This window comes from Anabrus simplex, chromosome 1 (genome assembly GCF_040414725.1).
Source record: "Anabrus simplex isolate iqAnaSimp1 chromosome 1, ASM4041472v1, whole genome shotgun sequence".
Classification (NCBI taxonomy): Eukaryota; Metazoa; Arthropoda; class Insecta; order Orthoptera; family Tettigoniidae; genus Anabrus; species Anabrus simplex.
This window is the reverse complement of record NC_090265.1, coordinates 705,555,981-705,581,649: the sequence shown is the minus strand read 5'-3', so window position 1 is coordinate 705,581,649 and position 25,669 is coordinate 705,555,981. Positions and strand designations below refer to the sequence as shown.

The following is a 25,669-nucleotide window of genomic DNA, read 5'->3' as shown; positions in this document are numbered from 1 at the left end:
GTAAATGTCATAACTTATTTAGTTTAATATTAGTGTTGAAAAGGTGGATTTTTAATTTTACTCATCTATTATTAGTAGGCTATTTGCCAACACCAGGCTTCACCCTCTCCCTACCTCATCATCTTCTCGCATCCAAACGAGCAGGTTGCCTATGTTCCCAGACACCCCTGCCACTAAAATACACCATATGCTAAATTAAAAAAACTCTGTATACTAGAGGTCTGTACACCACTTCGTGGACTAAGCTGGGCGCTTATCTCCCCAGATCCGTTTGCTTGCTTTTCTAGTTTGAAATCTACTTAACCAAAGCAGACTAGCGGTCTTGCTACTGTCACTTCTTGCCAATTTGTGGGAGGGTCCAGTCCGCACAGCAAGAAAATTATGATTCAGTGTTCATTAATTAAAATATTCTCCTCTCTCGGACATAGAATGCCCTACTATTGCCTTGTCGCTGAATGTTTCAACGTTCACAAGCCTGCTCAGTGCATCTTGATGTTGTCCAAGCCCTGCCATGCTAATTCTGTAACCTATCTTTTGCAATCTGGGGTAAGGACACTAGACTATATATTGTTACGCTAGCCTATCAGGAAAGCACGTAGTTAAAAGTAAAGTAGAGCAAGTCAAAAAAATTGTGTGCACAGGACCCTTAGAAGTGAATACACCACTTGAACTATTAGTACTATTAGCTCACCAAGTGTACTTAGAATTTAATTTGCCACAAAAACCTTCATATGCATCTTTTTCTTACCACAATTTTCAAGGAAAAACAAAATAGCCTATTTATTCTGTTTTGGCAATGAAACCAATTCCTGTATGGTGAACTTAGCTTGAGTTCAAGATCCCATGGTGCTCCCTTGAAGCATTATGAACACCAATTTAAACAAACCATGAAGGTCAGTAATATCAACTCTCAGACCTGGAGCACTCGTGACACCAAACCCCCTCCAACTTACTGCTGTAACCGATACAGCACCATCCTCCCACATCCATTGATGATGATGTTGATGTTTGTTGTTTAAAGGGGCCTTGCCAGGCTGGGTGGCTCAGACGGTTAAGGCGCTGGCCTTCTAACCTCAACTTGGCAGGTTCGAACCTGGCTCAGTCTGGTGGTATTTGAAGGTGCTCCAATACGACAGCTTCGTGTCGGTAGATTTACTGGCACGTAAAAGAACTCCTGTGGGACTAAATTCCGGCACCTCGGCGTCTCCGAAGACCGTAAAAGTAGTTAGTGGGACATAAAGCAAATAACATTATTATTATTATTATTATTATTATTATTATTATTATTATTATTATTATTATTATTATTATTATTAAAGGGGCCTAAGGTCATTGGCCCCAAAAAGGGAATTGAGCCAATGGCATGTGGTGTTCCCAAGCGGTCATCCACCCCCATCCATTGAGCGCAATCTGTGTGAACACTTGTTTCGTGTTAGAATTGGCTTGTTCAGCTGCACTGAGTGCAAAAGATTTGTAAACAGGAGAAACTGTATACTCAGAAATAAAGAACAGTTGGCGACAACTGTCAGTTGTAGTATTGCTTAATTCTGGTAGCATTATATATATTCAAATAAAACTGTAACTATAACTTTGCCACCAGTAAATACTACATCTTCAGTATGGATGGAAGATAAAAAGTAAGTTCAGTGGCGTATGCTGGGATAAAGACGTGGGCTACCACTAGACTTAGGTTACCCCTTTTCGATAGTTGGTTTGGTGAATGTAAAGCCCTCAGCGTTCTGAGCTGCAACCAATAGTCAACAGAGTAGCCTGCTGTGCTGTCAATGCTGTTTCACAAGCTACTGCCCTGGCCTCTGCTACTGCTACCGTCAATAATCAACGCCTAATCATGGAGATGGTAGTCTAAGGTTTAGGCTACAGTTTAGCAAATTAAAATCCGGCTCTGTGGTGAAATGGATAGATTGTTTGCCTTTGGTCCGATGGCCCTGGTTCAATTCTCAGAATCAATCATCTTACTCTTAATTCCCCTGGCTTGGGGACTGGGTGTTTTATCACATCTTTGCCATTCATTTTTATCCTCATTAGGTCACCACCAAGCCTATACAGATGCCATGCATCATTATTATATTTTATTATTATTATTAAATTAAAATTTTGAATTTTACAGTATTATCGGCAGTCGTACCCATCATTCACTGGTTAATTAGCTTCCTTGGGAGATCATTGGTGGTGTCGGACCCTTGATCACAGGTTCGATTCCAACCAACCAAAGAGAACACTAGACCTGAAAGAGAGCATTTCATTTTAGCAGATCTACCAATTTTCTTTTTTTTGCTATTAGTTTTACATCGCACCGACACAGATAGGTCTTATGGTGACGATGGGAGAGGAAAGGGCTAGGACTAGGAAGGAAGCAGCTGTGGCCTTAATTAAGGTACAGCCCCAGCATTTGCCTGGTGTGAAAATGGGAAACCACGGAAAACCATCTTCAGGGCTGCCGACAGTGGGGCTCGAACCCACTATCTCCCGAATACTGGACACTGGCCGCACGTAAGCGACTGCTGCTATCGAGCTCGGTAGCAGATCTACCTATGAAAAGAAAATTATATTACTCCTATAACAGTAGCCCTGCAGTGTCTTTCTACAAGGATGTAGAAGCAAAAGGGAGTGAAATACCAGCACTCTGTTATCTGTAAAATTAAGCCAGAAGTATGAGGTGAGGAAGTATATACGATGAGGAACACATGTGTCAATTCGGGAACTTCCGGAGAACTTCAAGTCTTTGAGCTATCTATCTCTCCTTCATTAGCGGTGGCGATCTGACGCACGGAAGCCAAACACACCTATCTCCCCATTTCCCCAACCTATCAGGCATTCAGCAGCGAACTGTGCGAGGTGAGGCGAGGGGGAGAGGGACGCAGCGCCTGGGCTGCAGTATCTTTCTCCGATACCTTGCACTCAGAAATGTGAGCGGCGTTTTATGTCATTGCGTTCAAGTTTTGTAAATGTGCTTTAGATTTCCATCGTTCTGATTGGAGGTTAGGGCTTCACCAATAGCCGTGGTAAATATAATATATATATAATAAATATATACAAAGGACAAAGCATTGTCGCAGTTTTGCGTGTCCTCAGATATTGGTAAGAGATACAAACTAAATTGTTATAATTTATTACAATTTGCTTTACGTTGCACTGACACAGATACTGTAAGGCATTGTAAGATTTGTTATTACGGCAAATAATGAGTAGAATATGCAAAAGAGGGAGAAGTTATGGGTATACAGGGTACTGGAATGCGGGGTAGGAGTAAGAGAATTATGCAAGTAAAGTTGCCAGCTCGATTTTGACTACTGGCCCGGCAAATTATTAATTCATTTTTTCCTTTGGTGGTTTGGTTAAGCCAAATTTTGGTTTAGGGAACTTCAATGGTTAATCGGAGGTTTACTGTACGAGATGGAAGTGGGCAGCAAGGGGCCGAGGGGAAGATTGAGAGACAGATGGCTAAAGGGACTGAAGGGTTGTGTTGAGAAGACTGGAACATTGCCGACGGAGAGCTGGTAGAATAATAGGATTGAGTGTAAATGGTTTGGAAAACCATCATAAAACAACTTCGAGTAAGGTAGGATAATTAAATATCAAAACCATCTTTTTGTGAGTTTCCTCAATTTTAGGAAGTCTTAAACAAGATTTTCGATGAATAATAATGCCATCGTAGTAGGCATATTTTGGCATCTAAACTTAAGTTCCAGGATATCAAACAGGAAGGAAGAAAGAAAATGTTTGTATCATAAGTGACAGCATAATGGTACTTATGAGACATCTGGGAGTAATTTTGATACAGAGATTTTTAGCAGTGTTTTTAAGTAATTTAGGGTGAGGCAAGTAAAGTAAACTCATGTCTTTGCCCTGGGGTGGTGCAGCTCTTTTCAGACACAACCCCGATGGGGGTGAGCTGCGTTTACCATTTTAACCACATACCAGCCCTCTTGCCATTCTTAAATTTTTTGGCAGTACCAGCAATCGAACCCGTCCCCCGAGGACGGCAGCTTCAGGGTGAAGTGAAAGTGGGAAGATATTCTCCTTCTTCATTTCCCATTTCCAGCCTTCTGGGTCGGGTTGTGAATCAAGGACCTCCCCTCCACATTTGTCTTTCTCTCCACCACGCCCTTCTGTCCTCCAATATTTCTTCTACATTTACTCCCCTCTTCTCTATACTCTCCTTCACAGTGTCCATCCGCCTCTTTCTGGGCCTTTCCCCGTTATCTTCCTCCTATTATTTTCTCTGCAAATACTTGCTTTGGAACTCTGTCCTCTTCCATTCTCGTCATGTGTGCAGGTTTGAATTTAAGAAAGCTTTACATCTTAATTGGAGGTAAGATGATATCGTCACCTGCCACTCCGAAGGTTAGTGCACATTGCGCCATTTGGTGATGGAAGAGATTACCATTTACTATAGACTAATGGTAAAGCATTCTTAAATTCAAACCTTCATTATTAGAGAAGTCTTGCTCGTGAACAGACGATTCACCTTAGTTTCTTGACATGGCATAAGCCCAAAAGCCTATACAGTATCATGTCTAGAAGTACAATCTGTGAAAGCATCAATGGCAACAGGCGAGATTTTCTTCTGAAAACGCAGATCAAAGTTCTCTGTGAAACTTAAAGAATTTCAATTTGTTTTCTGACCCCGTGAAAGCCTAAAAACATATTATCATGTCCACAGCTGTACTTTTGTATGCATTTAATATTCTCCCGCATTGCTTGGAGAGTGCATTACACTGTCAGTACCCATGTTTGGAGGTTTGAGGTTCAATTCCAAATAATCAACTCGTTTTACTTTCGGTATGTTCTCATTTCTTGTTTTGTCTGCTGCAGGTATTCAGGATCTCATCAGAGTTTTACAGGAGACTGCCTTTGTTCCTAAGAGGGATATATCTCAACCCTTCTTGTTTGCTGTGGATCATTGCTTCAGTGTGCGTGGTCAAGGCACTGTTCTGACGGGAACTGTTCTGCAAGGCTGCATTAGCATAAATGATGTAAGTTAGATTTGAAAATACAAAACTTCATATGGTTGATGTTCAACTGTATTTAATTAATTAATTAATTAATTAATTTTTTAAAAATTCATTCATATATTCTTTCATTCACTGGGCGAGTTGGCCGTGGGGTTAGGGTCGTGGCTGTGAACTTGCATCCGGGAGATAGTAGGTTCGAATCTCACGGTCGGCAGCCCTAAAGATGGTTTTCTGTGTTTTCCCATTTTCACACCAGGCAAATGCTGGGGCTGTACCTTAATTAAGGCCACGTGAAATACTTTGAGGGCGTATTCGATTTCATTGGCTTTGAGAACAGTGAATTGGTTGATGTTTTTTTACATCTTTTACGTAGACTGGCAAAATCTTGATTCTGGGAGGCCGGGCGGCTTGGGGAGGATTCTGAGCAGGCTGAGTTGAGTTAGTGTTAGTTGATTGTGGTGGGGGACTTTCGAAGAGGTGGGGGGTTGGTAGATCTTGGTTTTGGGGAGCAGGGGGAGGGGAGGGATTGTTGAAGACATCGTAGATGTTAGAGACTACCAGAGATCTGGGTTTGATGTCCATGTATCTGAGTCTTCTTTGTGAACGTCCTGAAAGAGACGAAAAAGCGGCATCTTTTATGGCATCATCATCTTTATCAGCATCAACAGCTGTTAGGTTATCCATGCTGGCTGATTGAGGAGCAGGAGACCTTGTTCTTGAAGTAGGCGGTGGTTGAGACGAGGACCAAACTCTGGAGATGTTGGCAGGAGGAGTCGGTGGTCCGGATTCGGAGTCCGAGGTCGCTGGTGAACTGTCAACTACTGAGGAGGCAGGGGAGTCAGCAGTGTCAAGAGGTTGATGGGATGGTGCCGAGTCATTCTTCATGAATGGAGGAGAAAAAGCTGTAGGGAGCTTGTATGTAGATATAGTAGTTCTTTCCTTAGATGGCTTAATGCTCACTGCAGCAGGGCTGGTTTCAGACAGCTCTCGTGGGCCCTTTTTTTGACTTTTGACATCTTAAATCTGGTAATGGGGCCAGAAGGGCCTTGGGTGGGGGTGGACTGTAATGAACCTGAAGGGTTCTTACCAACTTTCGTCATAATAGACGCTCAGGGCGGAGGTGGAGGGTAGCCCCTGCCTAGGCAGGGGCCCTAAACACTAGGACTGGGGGGGGGGGGAGGGGCATCAATGCAGCCGACACTGAAAAATAAGTGTGAGCAGGAAAGGGGGGCGTCAAACACCAGGGGTGGACTATAGGAAAAGAGCCTTCCTGTTGTCGTGGTCATACCGGGGCGAGTTTTGTTGGTAGTGGTTGGGGCCACTGACAAGGCACGAACCGTGGTCAACAGGCGACTGGAATTATGATGGCTGTCGGTACAGCGAAGAAAGAATTTAAGGGGGCTTGAAAGACCGAAGCAGGACGCTAAGTGCTCACCTACGCTACCAGTCCTGCTACGGTGACCAGATGTAATAGCTAGACTATGGATAAATCAGGTCAGCTATTAAATTGCTCAAGGGTGGAGACGAAGCGAAGGCATGGAGAGCGAAGCGACGATTGAGGCGGGTATGCAACCCGCTGGGCAGTGGAGGGGAGGGGTCACCCAACCAGATGGTGACCACGCCCAGTGTTGCTTAACTGCCACGACCAGGTAGTGAGGAGGCAGGCGAAGCAAGAGGCAGGTATGCAAACTGCCGAGCAGAGAAGGTTTGGTCACCTAACCAATGGTAACCATGCCCGATGTTGCTTAACTGTGTAGTCGGGTAGGCAACTCGCCGAAGTACCAGCTAGAATACCTCCTGGTTCCTGATGTTTTCCTAGCTGGTGGACTCTACTTGTAGATGGCAGTGGCTGGCCGGGAGAGACTTGGCGACACAGGGATGAGCGAAGAGCGATGGCGGAAGGTTCGCAGAGAGAGCAGGCATCTGAATGTCGAATGATTTGATGATGTCCACTTGGCTTCTAAATTCTTTTCTGTTATGAATCATATCCATTGTAAGTCCACTTTCTATTGCATCTCCTTTTACCTCTTTGACCCATTCCATTGAAGCTTTCAGTCCAGTGATGTACTGGAATATTTTCTTAGTTAGCCATTTCTCATCCATGTTTCTAGATGCCCATAGAATTTTGGCCTTCGCTTTCACATGGTGACAGTGATTTTTTTCGGTGTATTTGTAGAGATCATAATTTTTTCTATTCCTCCACTCCCCATCAGCATGTTTCTGGGGTTCTAAAATTTTCCTTAAGATTCTCCTCTCATTTTTTTCGAGTTCTTGAAGCTTACCCTTTTTATTCATGGTCAGGCTCTCTGAAGCGTAGAGACCCTGTGGCTTTACCACTGTGCTGTAGTGTTTAAGTTTCGCCTTGTGAGATATTGTTCTTTTTTTGTATCTGTTCTGGGTTAACCTATAAGCTAATTCTAGTTTTCTAATTCTTGCCTTATTCACCTCTGTATCCAGTCTGTTAGGCTCTATCCATTCCCCTAGATATTTAAATTTCTCAGTTCTTTTTACAGTCCCATGCTTCACTTCTAAGTGTCCCTCCCCCTGATGTCCATATTGCATGTACTCAGTCTTCTCATAGGAGACTTTCAGACCCGTTTTCTCAGCGATCTCATGTAGAGTGTTCAGCATAATTTGGGCACTTTCTCGGTTGTGAGCCAAGAGGGCAAGATCATCTGCGAAAGCCAAACACTTAATTTCTAAGTTCTGTCCTTTCCTAAATGTATCCCTTATTCCTTTCACTTCCAGAGCTTTTCTCCAGGTTCTAATGATTTTTTCTAGAACAATGTTAAAGAGAATTGGTGATAGGCAGTCTCCTTGTCTGACTCCCATTTTTATTTCAAATGGTTCAGAAATTTCACTGAATAATTTGACTTTTGAGAAACTTTCTGTCAGGATTTGTTTTATTAACATTCTTGTTTTCCTGTCACTTCTGAATTCCTCTAAGACATTAATTAAATAGAGTCTGCCTGTCAATTGAATCATACACTTTCTTAAAATCGGCAAATAGGCCGTGCGTGTAGAGGCGCGCGGCTGTGAGCTTGCATCCGGGAGATAGTAGGTTCGAATCCCACTATCGGCAGCCCTGAAAATGGTTTTCCGTGGTTTCCCATTTTCACACCAGGCAAATGCTGGGGCTGTACCTTAATTAAGGCCACGGCCGCTTCCTTCCAACTCCTAGGCCTTTCTTATCCCATCGTCGCCATAAGACCTATCTGTGTCGGTGCGACGTAAAGCCCCTAGCAAAAAAAAAAAATCGGCAAATATTACCCTGGCTTCTCAAAGCTCTTATTCTGAGAATGCTCTTCAGGTTAAATATTTGTCTGCGCATGATCTTCCTTTTGTAAATCCAGCCTGGTACTCACCAATGAGATAGTCTGCTTGTTCTTCAACTCTTCTCATTAGTACTTTTGGAAGTATCGTATGTGTGATTGGGAGTAAAGAGATGCCTCTACAATTATTGATGTTCATCCAGAGACCTTTCTTGTGAAGTGGGTGTATAAGAGCACACTTCCGATCATTGGGGATCTTTTCATCTCTCTAGATCTCTCCTATGACGGTGTGGATTGCTTTTGCTGCAGTTTCTCCTCCGAACTTCCACATTTCTGCAATAATTGCATCTTCACCTGGTGCTTTGTTGTTTTTAAGCTCATTTATTATTTCCTTGATGTCTTCTAGACGAGGTTGCTTGGAATCTTGGTTATCCTGAGATAAATTTTTCGTATCTAATCTTTCCACAGGTTCTGCACAATTCAGCAAAATTTTGAAGTAATCTACGAGAAATTGACAATTTTCTTTGTTGTTCGTTACTATGCTACCATCCTTCTGGTTGAAACACAAACTTGATGGCTGGTATCCCTGTAGTTCCTCTTTGAAGGTTTTGTAAAATGCTTGAGTGTTGTTCTTTCGAAAATCATCTTCTATCTTATCCAGCCTACTTCTACCATAATTTCTTTTTTCTGATCGTATGATCTAGGCTGTTTTCTTCCTCTCTTTCCTGAAAGTTTCCCATCTCTCCTCGGTTTTGTTGGAATGCCACCTCCTCCATGCTTGTAGTCTTCTGTCCAAAGCTTCATAACACTTTTCATTCCACCGCCTGCGTTTTTGTTTCCTTGCTGGATTCCCCAAACCTTCAGCTGCTTTAAATATTGACTTTTTGATTTCTTCCCAACTGTTCATATTCAGCTTTGACAATTTTTCACAATATGTATCGTAGTTTTGTTTCAGAGTATCTGTCTCAATTCTAAGCTTCCTCTTGGTTCTTTGTTTGGGTTTGTTTGGTTGGATTCTTACTTTAAATCTCCGTGAGGTAGTGATCCGAATCTATTTTTAAGCTTTTTCTTACCTCGACGTTCAAGATTTCCCTTCGGTTTCTGGTTGTTAAAGGAACACGGTAGATCTGAAACTCCCCCAGCAACGTGTTAGGAGATGCCCATGTTTTCTTCTTGCTCAGCAGTGCCTTGGAAATGTGTGGACATGAGTTTCAAGTTAAAATATGTGCAGAAAATGATTAATCTTTCGCCATTCCTGTTCGTTCTGTTATGTGCTGGGTAGTCCCCCACAATTTTCCTGTAGCTTTTTTCTTTACTTATCTGAGCATTGAAATCACCAACCAAAAGTTTCACATGGTGTTGTGGAATTTTGGACATTGTGTTTTCAAGAATTTCCCAAAAGTCATCTACCTTCTCTGGGATTTTCTTGTTATCGTCATTTATCGGTGCATGTGCATTGATAATCGTGTATGCTTTATTGTCAGATCTAAAGGACAGAAACGAGATCCTCTCTGTTTGTGATGTGGAATTGATGATGGACTCCGGATTGTTACTTTTAACCATAAAGGCCTACCTAGGATAGTTATATTTGTGTTGTTTTTTTATTGCTGGTTTTCCTTTGTAAATTCTATAACCACTAGATTCCATGTGATTTTCATCAAGGTATCTTGTCTCTTGAAGTGCAAGTATGTAAATATCTCTTTCTCTCAAAACATCAGTAAGTTGTTTTAATTTTCAAACTTTTAGGAATGTTTGAATGTTGTACTTTTACTTCTTGCGATCTGCCCAATACTTTTTCATTCGTTCCGATCATAATTTTCTCAACTCGTCTGAAATCGCTATAGCCCTTCTATGTGTCATTTCTTCTGAAAAATTGTGAGTCTTAAGAAGGGTGTTAATTTTATTTTTGTTCTCTGCATCTGCTACAGTATTTTGAGTCCTACTGCTACCGGACGAGTTGGTCGTGCGGTTAGGGGTGCGAGCTGTGAGATTGCATCCAGGAGATAGTGGGTTTGAGCCTCACTTTTGGCAACCCTGAAGATGGTTTTCCATGGTTTCCCATTTTCACACCAGGCAAATGCTGGGGCCGTACCTTAATTACGGCCACGGCCCCTTCCTTCTCATTCCTAGGCCTTTCCTATCCTATTGTCGCAATAGTTCAACTGCTTTGTGGTCTTACTGAATTTTGTGGATCCATTGCCCTCCTGTCTTCTTTCTAAGATTTCTCATCACTAGTTGTTATAAAATCCATTTCCTGGCAGTCACAAGATGTGAAACAAATACAAGATTCTTTTCTTCTTCATTGCTCTGGTGATTGGGTCAATCTCTCGATAGGCAGTTTCATTAGTAAGTATTCTCCTTTGACCTTGTATTTTTTATTTATGCAAGTTCTGATGATTCTTCCTTCAGTTTTGAGGAGGTAATCAGTTCTTCTTTCATTTCAAATTTGGAACAGCGTTTCACAAATGTAAGTAGCTTCCAAGAGAGTTATGGTTTTATAGTGTTAGGTCTTAGTGTCTATTGACAGGCATTTCTTATTATATGTTAACCAGGTTAAAAATCGGGCTTTTTCCATTTTGTTCTATTTATCCATGTTTCTTTCTCGTTTAAGTTGTGTGTGATAAATTCTCCAAGATTTTTAAATTGTAGAACTATCTTAATTTTTTGTGAACTTGGTCTTCCTGTTAATGGAATTTAAGTGCTCCAAAAATGGTCAGACCGAAAATGTGTCATCTGCATAATGATAGAAGCATTTAGGTTTCAGTGGCGCTGTAGTTAATGCAGCAGTCACAGTGTTCCATAAAAATGTTTGCAGCCACTGGTGATAGAGGTGAACCCATTGCTGCTCCTTCTGTCTGTTCGTAACAATCCCCTTTTTAGCAGAAGTAAGTAGATTTTAAACAAACTGTTGCCAGATTTGTCAAGTCCTCAGACAGGTATTGCCTGATAAAAACAAGCGTTTCTTTTACTGGTATATTAGTAAAAAGTGATGTAACATCAAAGCTTACCAGGATGTCACCTTCCACCCGTAGCTCACGTAAATTTTACATGAAGTGTTTAGAATCTTTAACGTGATTTTCTGTCTTCCCTGTTTCTAGCTGTAACAGTAATGAAATATAGCGGGTTAACTCGTGGGTTGTAGAACCAATGGTACTCACGATTGGTCTTAGTGGCATATCATTCTTGTGTATTTTTGGGAGACCATAAATGACTGGAGGTACCAAGTCTGAATTTAGTAAGGTCTTCTGCAAGTGTTGTGGAAGTGTTGAGCTCTTAACAAGTCTAACAAGTACTAATTTTCTTAATGGGATTCTTTACTTTCTTATGTGTTTCTTCTTCTAGTATCTGTAGGGTAGTGTGTGCCATCAGAGATTTACCATTAAACAAGGCAGAAGAAATTTGTCAAGATGCATCTTACATGCTGAAAAAAGTGAAGCCACCATGTCAAAACTTGACCAAAGGCGATGTGTTTCGCAACGACGATAGTGTAATTGTAATTCCGGCTGACAAGGGTAATGTCTCAGTCATAATGAACACAACTGATTACGAAACAGAAATGAACAACCTACAAGAAGCCTACTTCCTCCGAAAATATACAACAAGAAGAGCAAATACTAGGTATATATTCAAGGACATGATGGAAGTTTCGATCCGCTCTGTCAGAATTCCAGCCCAACACCAACATAGCACGATTCCATTCGACCAGATATAATCAGTTACGCATATACATCTTAAGAGGTCTAATAATTCAGTGATATATCAGTACATTTTACGAAGTGTTCTAAGAACAAGAAGGCGAAGCTTTAAACTTTGGTAGTGTATCAGTTGAGTTTTTAATACGCTTAAAGTGTTCTTTTTTTTTTTTTTTACTAGGGGCTTTACGTCGCACCGACACAGATAGGTCTTGTGGCGACGATGGGATAGGAAAGGCCTAGGAGTTGGAAGGAAGCGGCCGTGGCCTTAATTAAGGTACAGCCCCAGCATTTGCCTGGTGTGAAAATGGGAAACCACGGAAAACCATTTTCAGGGCTGCCGATAGTGGGATTCGAACCTACTATCTCCCGGATGCAAGCTCACAGCCGCGCGCCTCTACACGCACGGCCAACTCGCCCGGTAAAAGTGTTCTACAACAGTAAACACAAACAGTGAGAAGAAATATTTTTACTTTGATTTTTTCCAAGGAAACCAGCTGACATTTTAATACATGTTTTAAAGTGTTGTATTATACAAAAATAACCAGCTGAACTTTTTTATAAGCATTTAAAAGTGTTCTATTACATAACAAAACATTATCAAGAAATGTTTCTTGTGTGTGTATGTGATAAAACAAGGTTATGTATTGATAATGTATAGCTGAATGCTGTTACATCTTTAAGACATGAGGAATCTTGCTTTGTGATGCAGAAATCGCTGATAAAGGGGATGGGGGCTCTTGAAACATGTACAAGTGAAATACTTGTGCAAAATTAGGAACCTGATAATATATTATAGACATGATATAGGCTTCTGAGCTTATTGCTTGACACGGCATAAGCCCAGAAGCCTATAACAAGTCTATAAGTATGGGCCGTGAAAGCATCAATGGCAACATTAATAATATATTGACAGGGCGGACCAAATCATCACCCATAGTATGTTTATATCAGCTAAATACTGTAAGTTCAATCTCGCTCCTTAGTCGGGTATAACGAAGAAAGAATAATGGACTACAATTACAGTTGATATCACCAGAGCACGATGTAACAGAAACCTCAACAGACACACTCAATTATTCATTTTAATATATCGACCTGTTCAATAAAATTATATTTTATTTATAATGTATACATGTTTCAGCCCTATGTGTGGGTCATCTTTCAGTAAAACAGTGAATGAAAATATTAAAATATTAAAACATGAATATATGGTCGTGAAAACATATGGTGACTGCATATTTTTGCCGTGAATGATATATATGAAAAACAAGTGTGCATGTAAGATATTGTCCATGACTTGATTTTAAATCTACTGCTCAATCATTCAGATGTTAAATCAAAATAAAATGAAACGATCAGTGAAACACACAGACTCAATCACTGCACTGACATGCAAGTCCATATATTGAGCTGCTTCTTGAAGTTATGTTTCTTGCATTTTTGATGTTTGCTTGTTCCCCATAGCCTTATATTTGTATTCATTGTTCCTTATGGACACTATGAAGCTTTTAACACAATAATTTAAGCAATTTTAGACTAATTTTTATAAATTGGGTGCAAAGTAAATATGTTGATTAATAATGTTGCAAACATGATGTACAGTATTGAAAGAATCATAAGTAAAAATTACACTGTTAACTTATATCTCTGAAACAGACAAAGGGAAAAACACATTCATATCCGTACAGGTCATGAAGGTCCTTAGAAGGGTGGAAGGTAAAGGCTTCCACCATCCTTAAACTCGACTCTTGGTGGAGTAGCGTTGTTATCTCTACACCCAGCCGCCTTTGCCCCTAGGAATTAACCTGGTACTCATTTTTGGTACAGGCTGAGTGAACTTCAGGGCCTTATGCACCTCTGGAAGTTGAAATCTCATTTCTTAAATTTTTCAACTTCCTGACAGTGAAGCGAACCCATGTCCTTCCAGATGAACTGAGCACACCTTTACCACCTCGGCCAGTCAGTCCCTTATCCCTGAAATAACCTGAAAACAGAGAAAGTTGTTTTAATAATCGTAAGACATAGGTCCGGTTTATTCAACCTCAGTTAACATTTAACTGCATGTTAAAACAATTTAACAGTGAACTAAACCAAATTAGCATTTAATCAACATTGGTTAAGACAAAAAAATCTGTTAAACTCTCAGTTAATTTAACTGCCCAAGTTCAAGCAGTTAAATTCTCTGTTAGCTCAAAATATGGCAGGTGCATTAGATGCAGAACTTCTGTATCTTGAATATTTGTAATATATCAACTCGCATAAGTATTTGTCCATCTGCTCTTTTCATACATTGAACATCAAAAATACATTACAAAGCTTAAGGTGTGTTCTGAAACAAATACGCACTGGATATGCAATATATACGTACAATAATAATGGCAGAATATACCCTTTTGCAGGTCAGTACTCCTTAATAAAAAATGATGAGTGTTGTTAGGCTAGGAAATGGCAGCGCAAATGTATTCGTCCGCCTTGTGCACTGTCTTGTACAACGATCACAGCATTGAGAAGTCAATCACATCACCAAGCACAGTCAATCAGTGTTACGGACAGTGTTGGTGAGTCAACATCTAGTGCATGCCCTGAGTACATTGGATAAGATAAGGAAGTGAAATGTTGTTGAAAGTGAAAGAATTATCCAATTCTACTAAATTGGTGATTCTTAGAGAGTAATAGCTGAGAAAACAGGAATACTGCGAAGTACAGTCGCAAGTATCATTCAGCGATATAAGACCCGTGCAACTGTACTAAACAGAACAAGTACTGGGCACCCAATGAAGTTGACAGCATGTGAAGAGCAAAGCATTATACGCACCGTCCAGCAAAATCCCCATGTGTCTGGATCTGTGCTTCGAACAGATCTACAAATCTACACTGGGAAGAACATCAGCACAAACACTGTACGATGTTACACAGAGCTGCTCTGCAGGGCCGTACAGATGGAAGAAGCCCCTGGATGAGTGAGGTGAACCGTAAGAAGAAGCTGGCGTTCGCCAAAGAGTACGTTATGAAGCCACCAACATGTTGGAAGTGCGTGTTGTTTACTGAGGAGAGCAAATTCTGCTTATTTGATTGCTCTGGAAAGCAACGTGTATGGAGAAGGAAGAATGCAGAGCTCCAACTGTAAAATATGCAGAAGGTTCCATTATGGAATGGCGGTGTATGTTGGCGGCTGGGGTAGGTAACTGCCATATAGTACCTGAACGAATCGATAAGATGCTGTATTTGAATATTTTGAAGAAGCGCATATCACCCAGCATAGCAAAATTAGGTCTTGGTAGCGGGTACTTCTTCCAGCAAGATAATGATCCTAAGCACACTGCTCATGTTGTTAGAGAATGGCTACTCTACAATACACCTCGTGTTGCAGACACCACTTGAGTACCCAGACTTAAGATACATAGAGCATTTATGGGCGGAATTAAAATGTAAACTGAGCAAGCAGCGTATTACAAATAAAGCAGCTCTGAAGCAATACTTCAAGGACAGATGGCGCAAAATAGGCCCAGAAGTGATAGAAAAACTGGCGACACTCCGGAGATAAAAATCGATATTTTGCTCATTTTGGCAATTTTTTTCTAATGACTGAAATTGAAAGGATTGATTTCTTCTTTCTTGTCATAAAGTTATTTCGTTGAATTCAAGCAATTTAACACTTTAATAATGCTTTGTTTGCCAGTCTGCACACAGCAAAAATGGGCGTGGCATCTGCTGAACAGCTTTATTAGGTAATGGTCATTGTCATGTTTCCATTCAATCAAATATGCCTGTTCTTTGCAATTATGCATCCATGGGATGGGCCAAAAGCCCCCCTCTTCTCTCGATATATTTATACAGACTCATGCTGTAAGATCTACCATATTTCTGAATGAAGTTTTGTTATTCTTGTATGTTTAATCTTTTTGTGTGGGTTCTGTGGTGGTAGCCAGTCTGTTTACTTTTGTGAAGTACGCACGCAAGTAACGTCTTGTAATTGCATATCAAGATACTGTTATTATTAAAAGACAGTGTGCTGTAATAATCAATAGCTTGTATTCAAGGGAATAAACAATATACGTAAACATAAATCAGCCTTAGCTAAGCGACGAATTGCTGAACTTTTGATAGGAAAGAGATGGGAATCAGCTATTACCGGACAGGAGTTTCCATTGAAGAAATTGGGGACAAAAGGTCATGAAATGTTATCGGAATCAGATTGTTCTCATCAGGAGAGTGTCGCATCAACTTCAAGCCGTGTAAGTCCTGCACCTATATCCAACAAAATGACATGACAGAAACTACAATACCCATAACTTCGACTCAGGAAAGGTAGCATTGTGAAAAACAAAATGCAGATGAATCATTTTCCGTTCTGTGGAGAAGGAGAAGAAGAAGAGACAAGCTTCCACAGTTACCAGTATTCGTACAGAAGCTGCTAAGAAAGGAAGGGAAAGAAAAATATACAGTTCTGGTGACTTAGGTAATGAACCAGGAAGAAAACGTCACTTGAACTTTGATATAATTTTGCCACCAATTGTAAATTTTACATTTAAATCCCATTTTTCTTCCATAATATTCAGCCAATTGTAACTAGAAATTTGTATGGTATATGTATCACAGCTATATTAGGAAACCTGCAAATGGAATTTTTGATTGCAGAATTTTTTTAAGTAGTTGAGATTTTCAAGTCCTAAATTTTAGAACACAAAAATTGCACAAACTTTAGTACAATATATCTCCTTATATAAATAATGCACAGAAAAATCTATATGTAGTGTTTTTAGAAGATGTATTATGTACCTGAATAAAAATTTACATTAATATGTTAATTAAATTTCATGAAAAAATGGAATTAAATTTCAAAAAATACAAAAAAACATTTTTTTGGGAATAACTGTTAATTGTATAAGAATGAAATTTTCGTGATATCTTTACTTTTATGTAAGTGACATTCCCACAAAGTTTCATGAAAATCCATGCATTAGGTAAAATATATATTTTTATCTCCGGAGTGTCGCCATAAGCCGTGATTGCTTCCAAAAGAATTTCGATGCGCTGCTGATACTTAGAAAATGGCTGTACATTCCTAGAGTTCTTATTGTGAATGAATACTTTTGCAGTGTGACTTTTCTGCAAGCAGTGCGATTGTTTTTCATTTTTTCCAAATGCCAGTGCTTAGAGTGCTATACATTATGTTCTCAGATGTTCAGATAACAAATAAAACATACAATTATTTGTTTATAATTAACTTCTTTTTATGATATTGGTGCTATTGGCTATTTTTCTCACATGCCGTATGTGGACGAATACTTATGCAAGCAGCTGTATAATAGGCCTTTCCCAGAAAGAGTTCGAAACGTAAGAAATGATTTTCATACTGTTGTTTCAGTTGCTTGATCATATATAGGTGTATATAGTTTTATCATTTTAGTATGCTTGTTTAGTCTATATGGAGTATACCTATATATTTTAATATATTATGACAAAGGCTATTACACTTGTAGTTTAATGCAGAATTCAATGGTAAGTTGGCTAATGTCAGTTTGCACATTGAATTCACTAGAAATTTTCTGCCAGGCATCACTTTTAGCTTTCAGCACGGATCCAATAGTTCGCTTACTTTTCATAAAGGTATATACTTGGAAATTATTTCGAGAGAATAGAACTGTGAACCACACATTCTCTTCTCTTCTCGTTTTTTTTTCTTTCATGTGGGTATATAAAGGAACAGAAAATTCACGGTCAAGACAAGAAATTCTAATAAACGTTGACTTCACGCGCCTTGGTTTACAGCTGTATTCAAACAAAAGCGCATTGGAATGTGCTAAAAAACTGCATGGTTCTGCCACTGCCTTCTAGATTCTCAATGATCATGACTCTTGTGAGAGTTAACACAGTGTTAGCTAACAGTTCACAGAAAATGTTTGGATAAACGCAAGAATCTTAACATGCTGCTAAATTTTTAACGCTATTTTAATAAACAGTGTTGTTTTAGCTGAGATTGAATAAACTGGGCCATAATATCTAAACCTGATTTGTAAGTAGTTCCTGGTTATACATACAATCTACTCGTCACCTTGATATGTGTGTAATGCAGATTCAACTGTACTGATACTAATACTTTGTTACAGACCATAGAGATCCCGGCCCTCAAATTGTCCAAGAAGGTGAAGTCGTTGCAGATGTTCCGTGAACCTGTAAGCCAGGCTGGCCCCGGCGACAGGATCGGTGTCTGTGTGACACAATTTGACCCCAAACAGGTCGAAAGGGGTTTACTCTGTGCTCCAGGATATGTTTCTCCCATCTTTGCAGCTGTAATTTCCTTAGAGAAGATAAAGTACTTCAAAGGATCTATTAAATCCAAGGCTAGATTCCACATAAGCATGGGCCACGAGACTATAATGGCGAGTATAACAGTTTTTGGGTTGATGAGTTGTGACTGTCATGATTCAAAGGAAGCTTCTGAAAGTGACCGTCTGGATCTCGATGGAGTATACAGGTTTTTAAATGCGCTGCATGTTAAGGACGAAGATAGTGAGAAAGCTGAAAGCAAAGAGATGCCTGTTAAACAGTACGCATTGTTAGAGTTCGAAAGGAGCGTGATGGCTGTGCCCAGTTGTCTTGTGATTGGTTCCAAGTTAGACATTGACATTCACTCTACTACGTGTCGGTTGGCGTTCCATGGTCGCTTGTTGGAAGGGTTTGGAGACAAGAATTATGCCACCTCTGTGCTTCCAAAGCTGAAGGTGTACAGGGAAAAGTGCAAGCAGGGAATTGTTGAGAGATCTTTGGACTCAGATAATGTGATCGTCAAGAACATGTTTAAGAAGGAAACAAATATTCAGTTATTTACAGGTATGAAGGTGGCTCTCTCAACTGGTGAGAAGGGCCTTATTGACAGCAGCTTTGGGCTGAGTGGTAAAGTCAAAATAAGAATACCAAGTAAGTATATTCTCCTACATTATCCTGTCTATTATTATTATTATTATTATTATTATTATTATTATTATTATTATTTCGTACGGAAGAAGGATAAAAGTTTACAAACGCTGATAAAAAAAACTTTATTTACAACTATATACATATTTTTACAATTGGCTTTATGTTGCATCGACACAGATAGGTATTATGGTGACGATGGGATAAGAAAGACCTAGGAGTGGGAAGGAAGCAGCCGTGGCCTTAATTAAGGTACAGCCCCAGCATTTGCCTGGTGTGAAAATGGTTTCCCACTTTCACACGAGGAAAATGCTGGGCCACTTCCTTCCCGCTCGTAGCTGTTTCCTATCCCATCTTCGCAATAAGACTTATGTGTGTCGATGTGATGTTAAGCGAATTCTTTAAAAAAATATTTATTTCTCCATATAGGCAATACAAAGAAAGCAAACAATTGATTGTGAATGATTTGCGTTCAGATAGTCATCTATAACCATCATTACAACTTGATATTGGTGTATAAGCTCAATCAGTAAGATTATACAGTATTCGAGAACTTCTCGTTGTTCCGTCTGAGAGAAGCATTCGAATACATCTTAGGTAAATACTCGTATGATATGCATTACCCTCTTTACCCCCCTGAACCTCCATTATGAATACAGAGGTAGTTGATCTCGGATATTGCAAAAAGAGAGACCAATGTGGTCTTGCTTTGGGATTAACATTAGTGAATACCTCGAGCGGACGTATTTGAATACTTTTATCAGGATTCGAGACATCTCGAGAACGTTTAAGAATCAAATTCTTTGAAATTTTGGTCTCCAATACTCCCATCACTAATCCATAGCGATATGTTGTAGTGTTTGGGGTACTTTGACACAGTCACAGTAAGGGTTCTCAGTTACCTTCCATTTACGTTTCCAGTATTGACATCTGCCTTGTTGGGTTCTTATTCCATTTAATGACATCCACATTTTTCTGGGTAGGTTGAAACGAGGAGGACAGTTAACTGGATCCAGGATTAAGCCTAGTTTGTTTGGGTTTGAAAAGAACCGCATATTGCAGCATGTTTGATTCACGTTAAATTCTTTTTGAATCAGTCTCTCACCTATTACCCATGATGGCTTCCTTGATGTTAACCTGAGGCATTGGTAGGAGAGGATTTTCATGGCATTTAAGCCATTCTTGTTTCAGTGCCATTTGTCTTCTAAGATGAGGGGAGGGGGGATGAATGTTAGAAAGTAGGCTACTGGTAGCCATTCCAAGGGTGTAGACTGGATGGTCCCGATATAGTTCTCATTGTTTCATTCAGATGAGTGTTGATTTTCTTTATAGGAGCTGTATGAGCACTATTAAGCCATACTGGACTGCAATATTCAGCTGCTGGATAAACTAAAGCAAGAGCTGTTGTTCTTAAGGTCTATGCAGTAATACCCCAGCCTGTTCCTGAAAGTTTGTATAGGATGTTGTTACTGATTTTGACCTTGACAGATGTTGTGTTGATGTTATTTATAGGTCAATGACTGATTCAATACACCGCCTAGATATTTCGGATGAGGATTAAACTTCAGTAGCTGTCCATTGAATTGTACTTGAGGGGTATAAGTTGCTTGCTTATTGTTCAAGTGAAAGCAGGTGTCCTCAGTTTTGGATATGTTTGGTTCTTCACTACTTTGTGATTGACACCAAGTAGTGAAGAACTAAGTTTGAGGAGATCATCTATAAGGGTAACTTCACCTGTTCTAAAATCACAGGACTGTACAGTTATACCAAAGTCATCGATATATAAAATATTCACAATGTTTTTCCACCTAATCAATACTTTTTATTCCTTGGTTTTTTCCAAATCCATAAGAAAATTAACAAATACAGTACATGTTGCAACTGCTTTGCAGTCATCATCAGCTGTACGAACAAAAGCTTAGGTGATAATACATTAAAAGTAAGCATATATGTGTTCTTTAATCAGTCTTGAAAAGTATCCCATGGGAAACTAAAAACTTATGGACTAATTGAAGGAGGAAGGTAGTGTTACAGGGAGGGGATTGTGTGTGGATTGTGCGGAGGTGAAAATGGTTGATTAATGATACTTAGCGTCTAACATATTAAAAATACTTATTGGTAGTTAAAATGTCTTATAGAGAGTATGTGAATATGCTTAAAAATATTGGTCCACATTTCACTGAGTATAGTAAAATTCCTAGCGTATGTGGAAGGTAGATCTGCCATGTATAAGTTGGAGAGCAATGGGGCAAGGTCTGAGCCCTGCGGTAATCCATTTTTAGTCTATAAGACCTGCATATATTACCATTTAGATGCACTTCAGACATTCTGTTGGATAGTATGTAGTTCAGTAGTGTGGTGAGGGACTTGCAAGGAATTATTTTCAGGAATTTCAGGATCATTCCTTACGCCAAACAGTGGCATATGCTGATGTTAGGACCACAAACACAGCAACGGTCTTCTTCTGTTCTTGACCACATTGAACCACTTCAGTCGTTCCACATTTACTTTTTCTTTAAAGGTTGTACTGTTTGGTTCTTGTGACGTACACAGTACTTTTTCATTCGTTCCAGTCGTAAGTTTCTCAACTCCTCCATCCTCGTAACATGTCCAAACCATCTCAATTTATTCTTCTTCATCCTATCGCTCAGTTTTTCTGCCCCTCTCTCTTTTCTGACCTCAACATTTCTTGCTCTATCAACATTTCTTGCTCTGTCTTTCCTACCATATTGCTTAGGAACTTCATCTCGCTGGCCTGAATTTTACCCTCACTTCTTGCTGCCAAAGTCCAAGTCTCTTGATGCACACGTTAATATAGGGGTATGATACATAGTGTTCGGTTTACATTTCATAGGAACTTCTCTGTTCCACACCAAGTTCCTTGCCTTCTGGTAGAACATACTTCCCGCTTGTTCCCTTCTGCTGATCTCTTTATCCAACCTTGCATCTTGCTTTTGTATAGTACGTGTTGAAAGTCATATGTACAGAGAGAGATAGGAACAAGAAAAGGAACACATAATCAGGGCTGTAGTTGAAGGTATACGGCATGTGCCCTCTGTGTAACTACACTCATTAGAGTTTGCCTTCGGATTTCTTGCGTATGGCTTCTGCTTTTGTTCCTTCACCAGGTGAGTTGGCCGTGCGGTTGGAGGCGCGCAGCTATAGGCTTTTATCTGAGAGATAGTGGGTTCGAACCCCACTGTCGGCATCCCCGAAGGTGGTTTTCCGTGGTTTCCCATTTTCACACCAGGCAAATACTGGGGCTGTACCTTAATTAAGGCCACGGCCGCTTCCTTCCCACTCCTAAGTCTTTCCTATCCAATCGTCGCCAAAAGACCTATCTGTGTCAGTGCAATGTGAAGCCAATTGTAAAAAAAAAAAAGTTTTCATTTCTTTTTAATTTCACCATTCCGTCAGTTAGTTTTAACTTTTCAGCAATGGTTGTAATTGCGAACATCAAAGGTTCAGCTTGACAAATAACATCATCGGTCAACACTTCCTTGCTTACATCACAAGCCAATGGGTGGTTAAAACACTCCCCTATGGAATTTTTACAAAAAGGAAATAAACAGCCGGGCGAGTTGGCTGTGTGTTTTGGGGCGCGCAGCTGTGAGCTCGCATCTGGGAGATAGTGGGTTCGAACCCCACTGTCGGCAGCCCTGAAGATGGTTTTCCATGGTTTCCCATTTTCACACCAGGCAAATGCTGGGGCTCTACCTTAACTAAGGCCATGGCTGCTTCCTTCCCATTCCTGGGCCTTTTTTCTCCCATCGTCCCATATCGGTGCGACGTAAAACAAATAGCAAAAAATCAACATACCATCAGTGTTGCCAGGTCTACAAATAAAAAGTCGGTAGATTGTACGTAAAAATTTCAGGAGTTTTAATGAAAATTTCGGTAGTTTCTTCAGCGCTGAAATCTTATAATATAACTAAATTAAGGAATGCAACAGTCATGTGAAGATATTATGAGACAAATATAAAATTGCACTCACCCGTACTCTATGGTCATTCTATACTTATTATTGTCTTTCTCCCCACTTTTCATGTAGATGTTGTTATTCATCAGGCATAGAAATTGTGTGCCAATTTTGAAGTTGTTGCAGGATGCAGATATTTTAATTCTGTATGCAGGTCAGGGATTTCCCTTCGAATGATGCAGTGAAGGGTGAATTTTGGGTTCAATAGGAGGGGAGAGATTCTGTAGGCTAATTCTAACCTAAAATGAATGCGGGAAGTACCTAACAAGTGATGTTATTGATAAAATGTCATCCGGTGAGACTAGGAAAGAGTTTCTAGGCACAAATATATTATGTACCATTAATCATTATTATTCATTTTCCTTACTTTGGGTTAGAAGAAATATTGGGAGATTCCCCCCCCCCCCGGGAGTTTTCCGGTGTGTTGCAAAAAAATCAGGAGATCTCCTGAAATTTTGGGAGACCTGGCAACTCTGCATACCATTTACTGTAAAACTGTTGATGTTGATCGTATTGTTCTTGTTCTTTATTTTAATATAAGATTTTGTAGCGTACTGCAAGCTGAATATCAACATAATTCACTAATGTTAACATTGATGCTTTCACGGTCCGTACTTCTAGACATGATAGGGCTTTTGGGCTTACGCCATGTCAAGAAAACAAGGTGAAACACCTTTTTTTTTTTTTTTTTTTTTTTTTTTCTTTTTTTTTCTTTTTTTTTTCTAGGGGCTTTACGTCGCGCCGACACAGATAGGTCTTATGGCGACGATGGGATAGGAAAGGCCTAGGAGTTGGAAGGAAGCGGCCGTGGCCTTAGTTAAGGTACAGCCCCAGCATTTGCCTGGTGTAAAAATGGGAAACCACGGAAAACCCTTTTCAGGGCTGCCGATAGTGGGATTCCAACCTACTATCTCCCGGATGCAAGCTCACAGCTGCGCGTCTCTACGCGCACAGCCAGCTCGCCCGGTACCTTATGTTTTGCAGGGAACTTATATCAGTGTCCTTATAATGACAAGTCATGCATGCGCGCACCACATACAAACAAGCACCTTCATTATGTTCTATCATTTTATAACTATGATCACTACCATCAGCTGATCTTGGCTACACTACTGTCACAAGCCTGTGTTCCTCCTTATGTTCATACATTAATTCAAATGCCCCACCCAGCAGTTTATTCCAGTTGTTCTTGTGTCCTCAAACCAAAGATGCATTTTGGAGTGTTTTTTTTTTTTTTTTTAATAAGATAAATAGCTCATATAAGGTCCAGTAGTAGAATATTCTTCTTCATCCATTCCCTTTACCAGATTCTCTCTGGGTAGGGTAGTGTACCAAAGCCCTCCATCGAAACACGATAGGTTTGTGTTACCTGTGAGTGGAGCCATTGTGTATGACATAGCATGGATCTACATTAGTACCACAGTGCAAGAAACATCGTGAGCCTACATCACCTGTGATTTGTACCACTATAGCAGGAAAACCATTCTGCTTTAACAGTGACTAGAATCATTATGAGGGGTCAGTGACCTGGATTTTGGACCCTGTAGATAATGAGTATTGTCCCAGTAATTAAGGCATTGCAGATTGGATCCACTGATTGGTTTTGTTTCACAGTCATTTTTTCCATCATCATTTGTTTTATATTCTAGTCAGTGGCTACATTTTGAAGTTTTAATTTTCATTTCGTTCACCTCATACCATTAGTGGCCGATGACGTAGCTGTTAGGCCCCTTTAAATAACATCATCATTATCATCATCATCATCATGAGTTTCTTTCAGGCACATCCTCCCAAAATGTTCCTACTTACTAGTTCTCCTGCCAATCTTAAATTTCTGGCAGCACCAGGAATAAAACCCGGGTCTCTGAGGATGGTAGCTAATAGCTCGAATTGTTACACTATGGAGGTAGACAAGTGATTATTTCTATCATACAGAAACCCCTTCTGTTACCTGTGTCACCTTATCTCTCTCTGTCTTGCTTGTATTTCACATATTATTTTCTAATTTCTGTTTGTAGATGGCTTACAAGAGTCTACGCTGGCGCGCCTGTCGGTGAAGAAGAAAGAGAAGACCAGTCAGATAGAAAATGAAGTCATTAAAGTCACTCTCCATTTTAAGAAGTTCATATATGATCCTCAAAAGAGAATGTTTCAGTGACAAAACAGTATGGTGGTTACACCAGTGGTTTACAATATAAGCAGGGTTTTAGAATTAATGTTTTTAATTCTATATATTCTGTCAAGCCTTGTTACTGTTGTATATATGGAAATATATTGTTTTATTTTAGTTTGACTTGAGTTTGCTTGTCTCAGAATTTTTTCAGTAATTGATACAGACTGCCAGTTTATTCAAGTACATACTGAAGATATGTTCTCTACTGCAGTGGTATTCAAACATTTTGGTTGACGTACCCCAAAGTCCAGTTGTTTTGCCTTTGTACCCCTGAAGTAATTATACCAGAAATAACAAATGATTGTTGCTGGATGCAAAATAATATTAACTATTACGAGAGGCATTCAATATACGTAGGCATGTCAATAAGTATCTGCAATTTTGCTCTAAATGTCTTTAGGTTAGCTCTATGGCATTGTGTGCACACCAGCCGCTAGATGGCACTGTTGTCTATGTCTGTGGTAGGTTGCAGCATTATCAGATCAGTACAGCTTGCACCATTGCGACGTAAAGATGGCCGCGCCACTGTCTGTTTGCACCAAGGAAGAACAACGCTCCGTAATCCGTCTTTTGTGGTCTGAGGGTGTACCAGGAGCGGAAATTCATAGATGACTTTCAGGACAATATGGGGACAATGTTTTGCAACAGCAAAGTTT

The 25,669-nt window shown here is 39.9% G+C and overlaps 1 protein-coding gene across 2 annotated transcripts in view; it reads left to right on the top strand.

The window, feature by feature from the left end:
- eEFSec (eukaryotic translation elongation factor, selenocysteine-specific) overlaps positions 1-25,138 on the top strand; it is a 29,271-nt gene extending 4,133 nt beyond the window's left edge. For both annotated transcript variants that reach the window (XM_067135984.2, XM_067135983.2), the window contains exons 4-6: positions 4,837-4,997; positions 18,054-18,864; positions 24,859-25,138. In XM_067135984.2, the coding sequence (XP_066992085.2) occupies positions 4,837-4,997; positions 18,054-18,864; positions 24,859-24,998 (1,112 nt within the window). In that variant the 3' untranslated portion in view covers positions 24,999-25,138. The remainder of the gene's footprint in view (positions 1-4,836; positions 4,998-18,053; positions 18,865-24,858) is intronic.
- Positions 25,139-25,669: the final 531 nt, after the last annotated feature.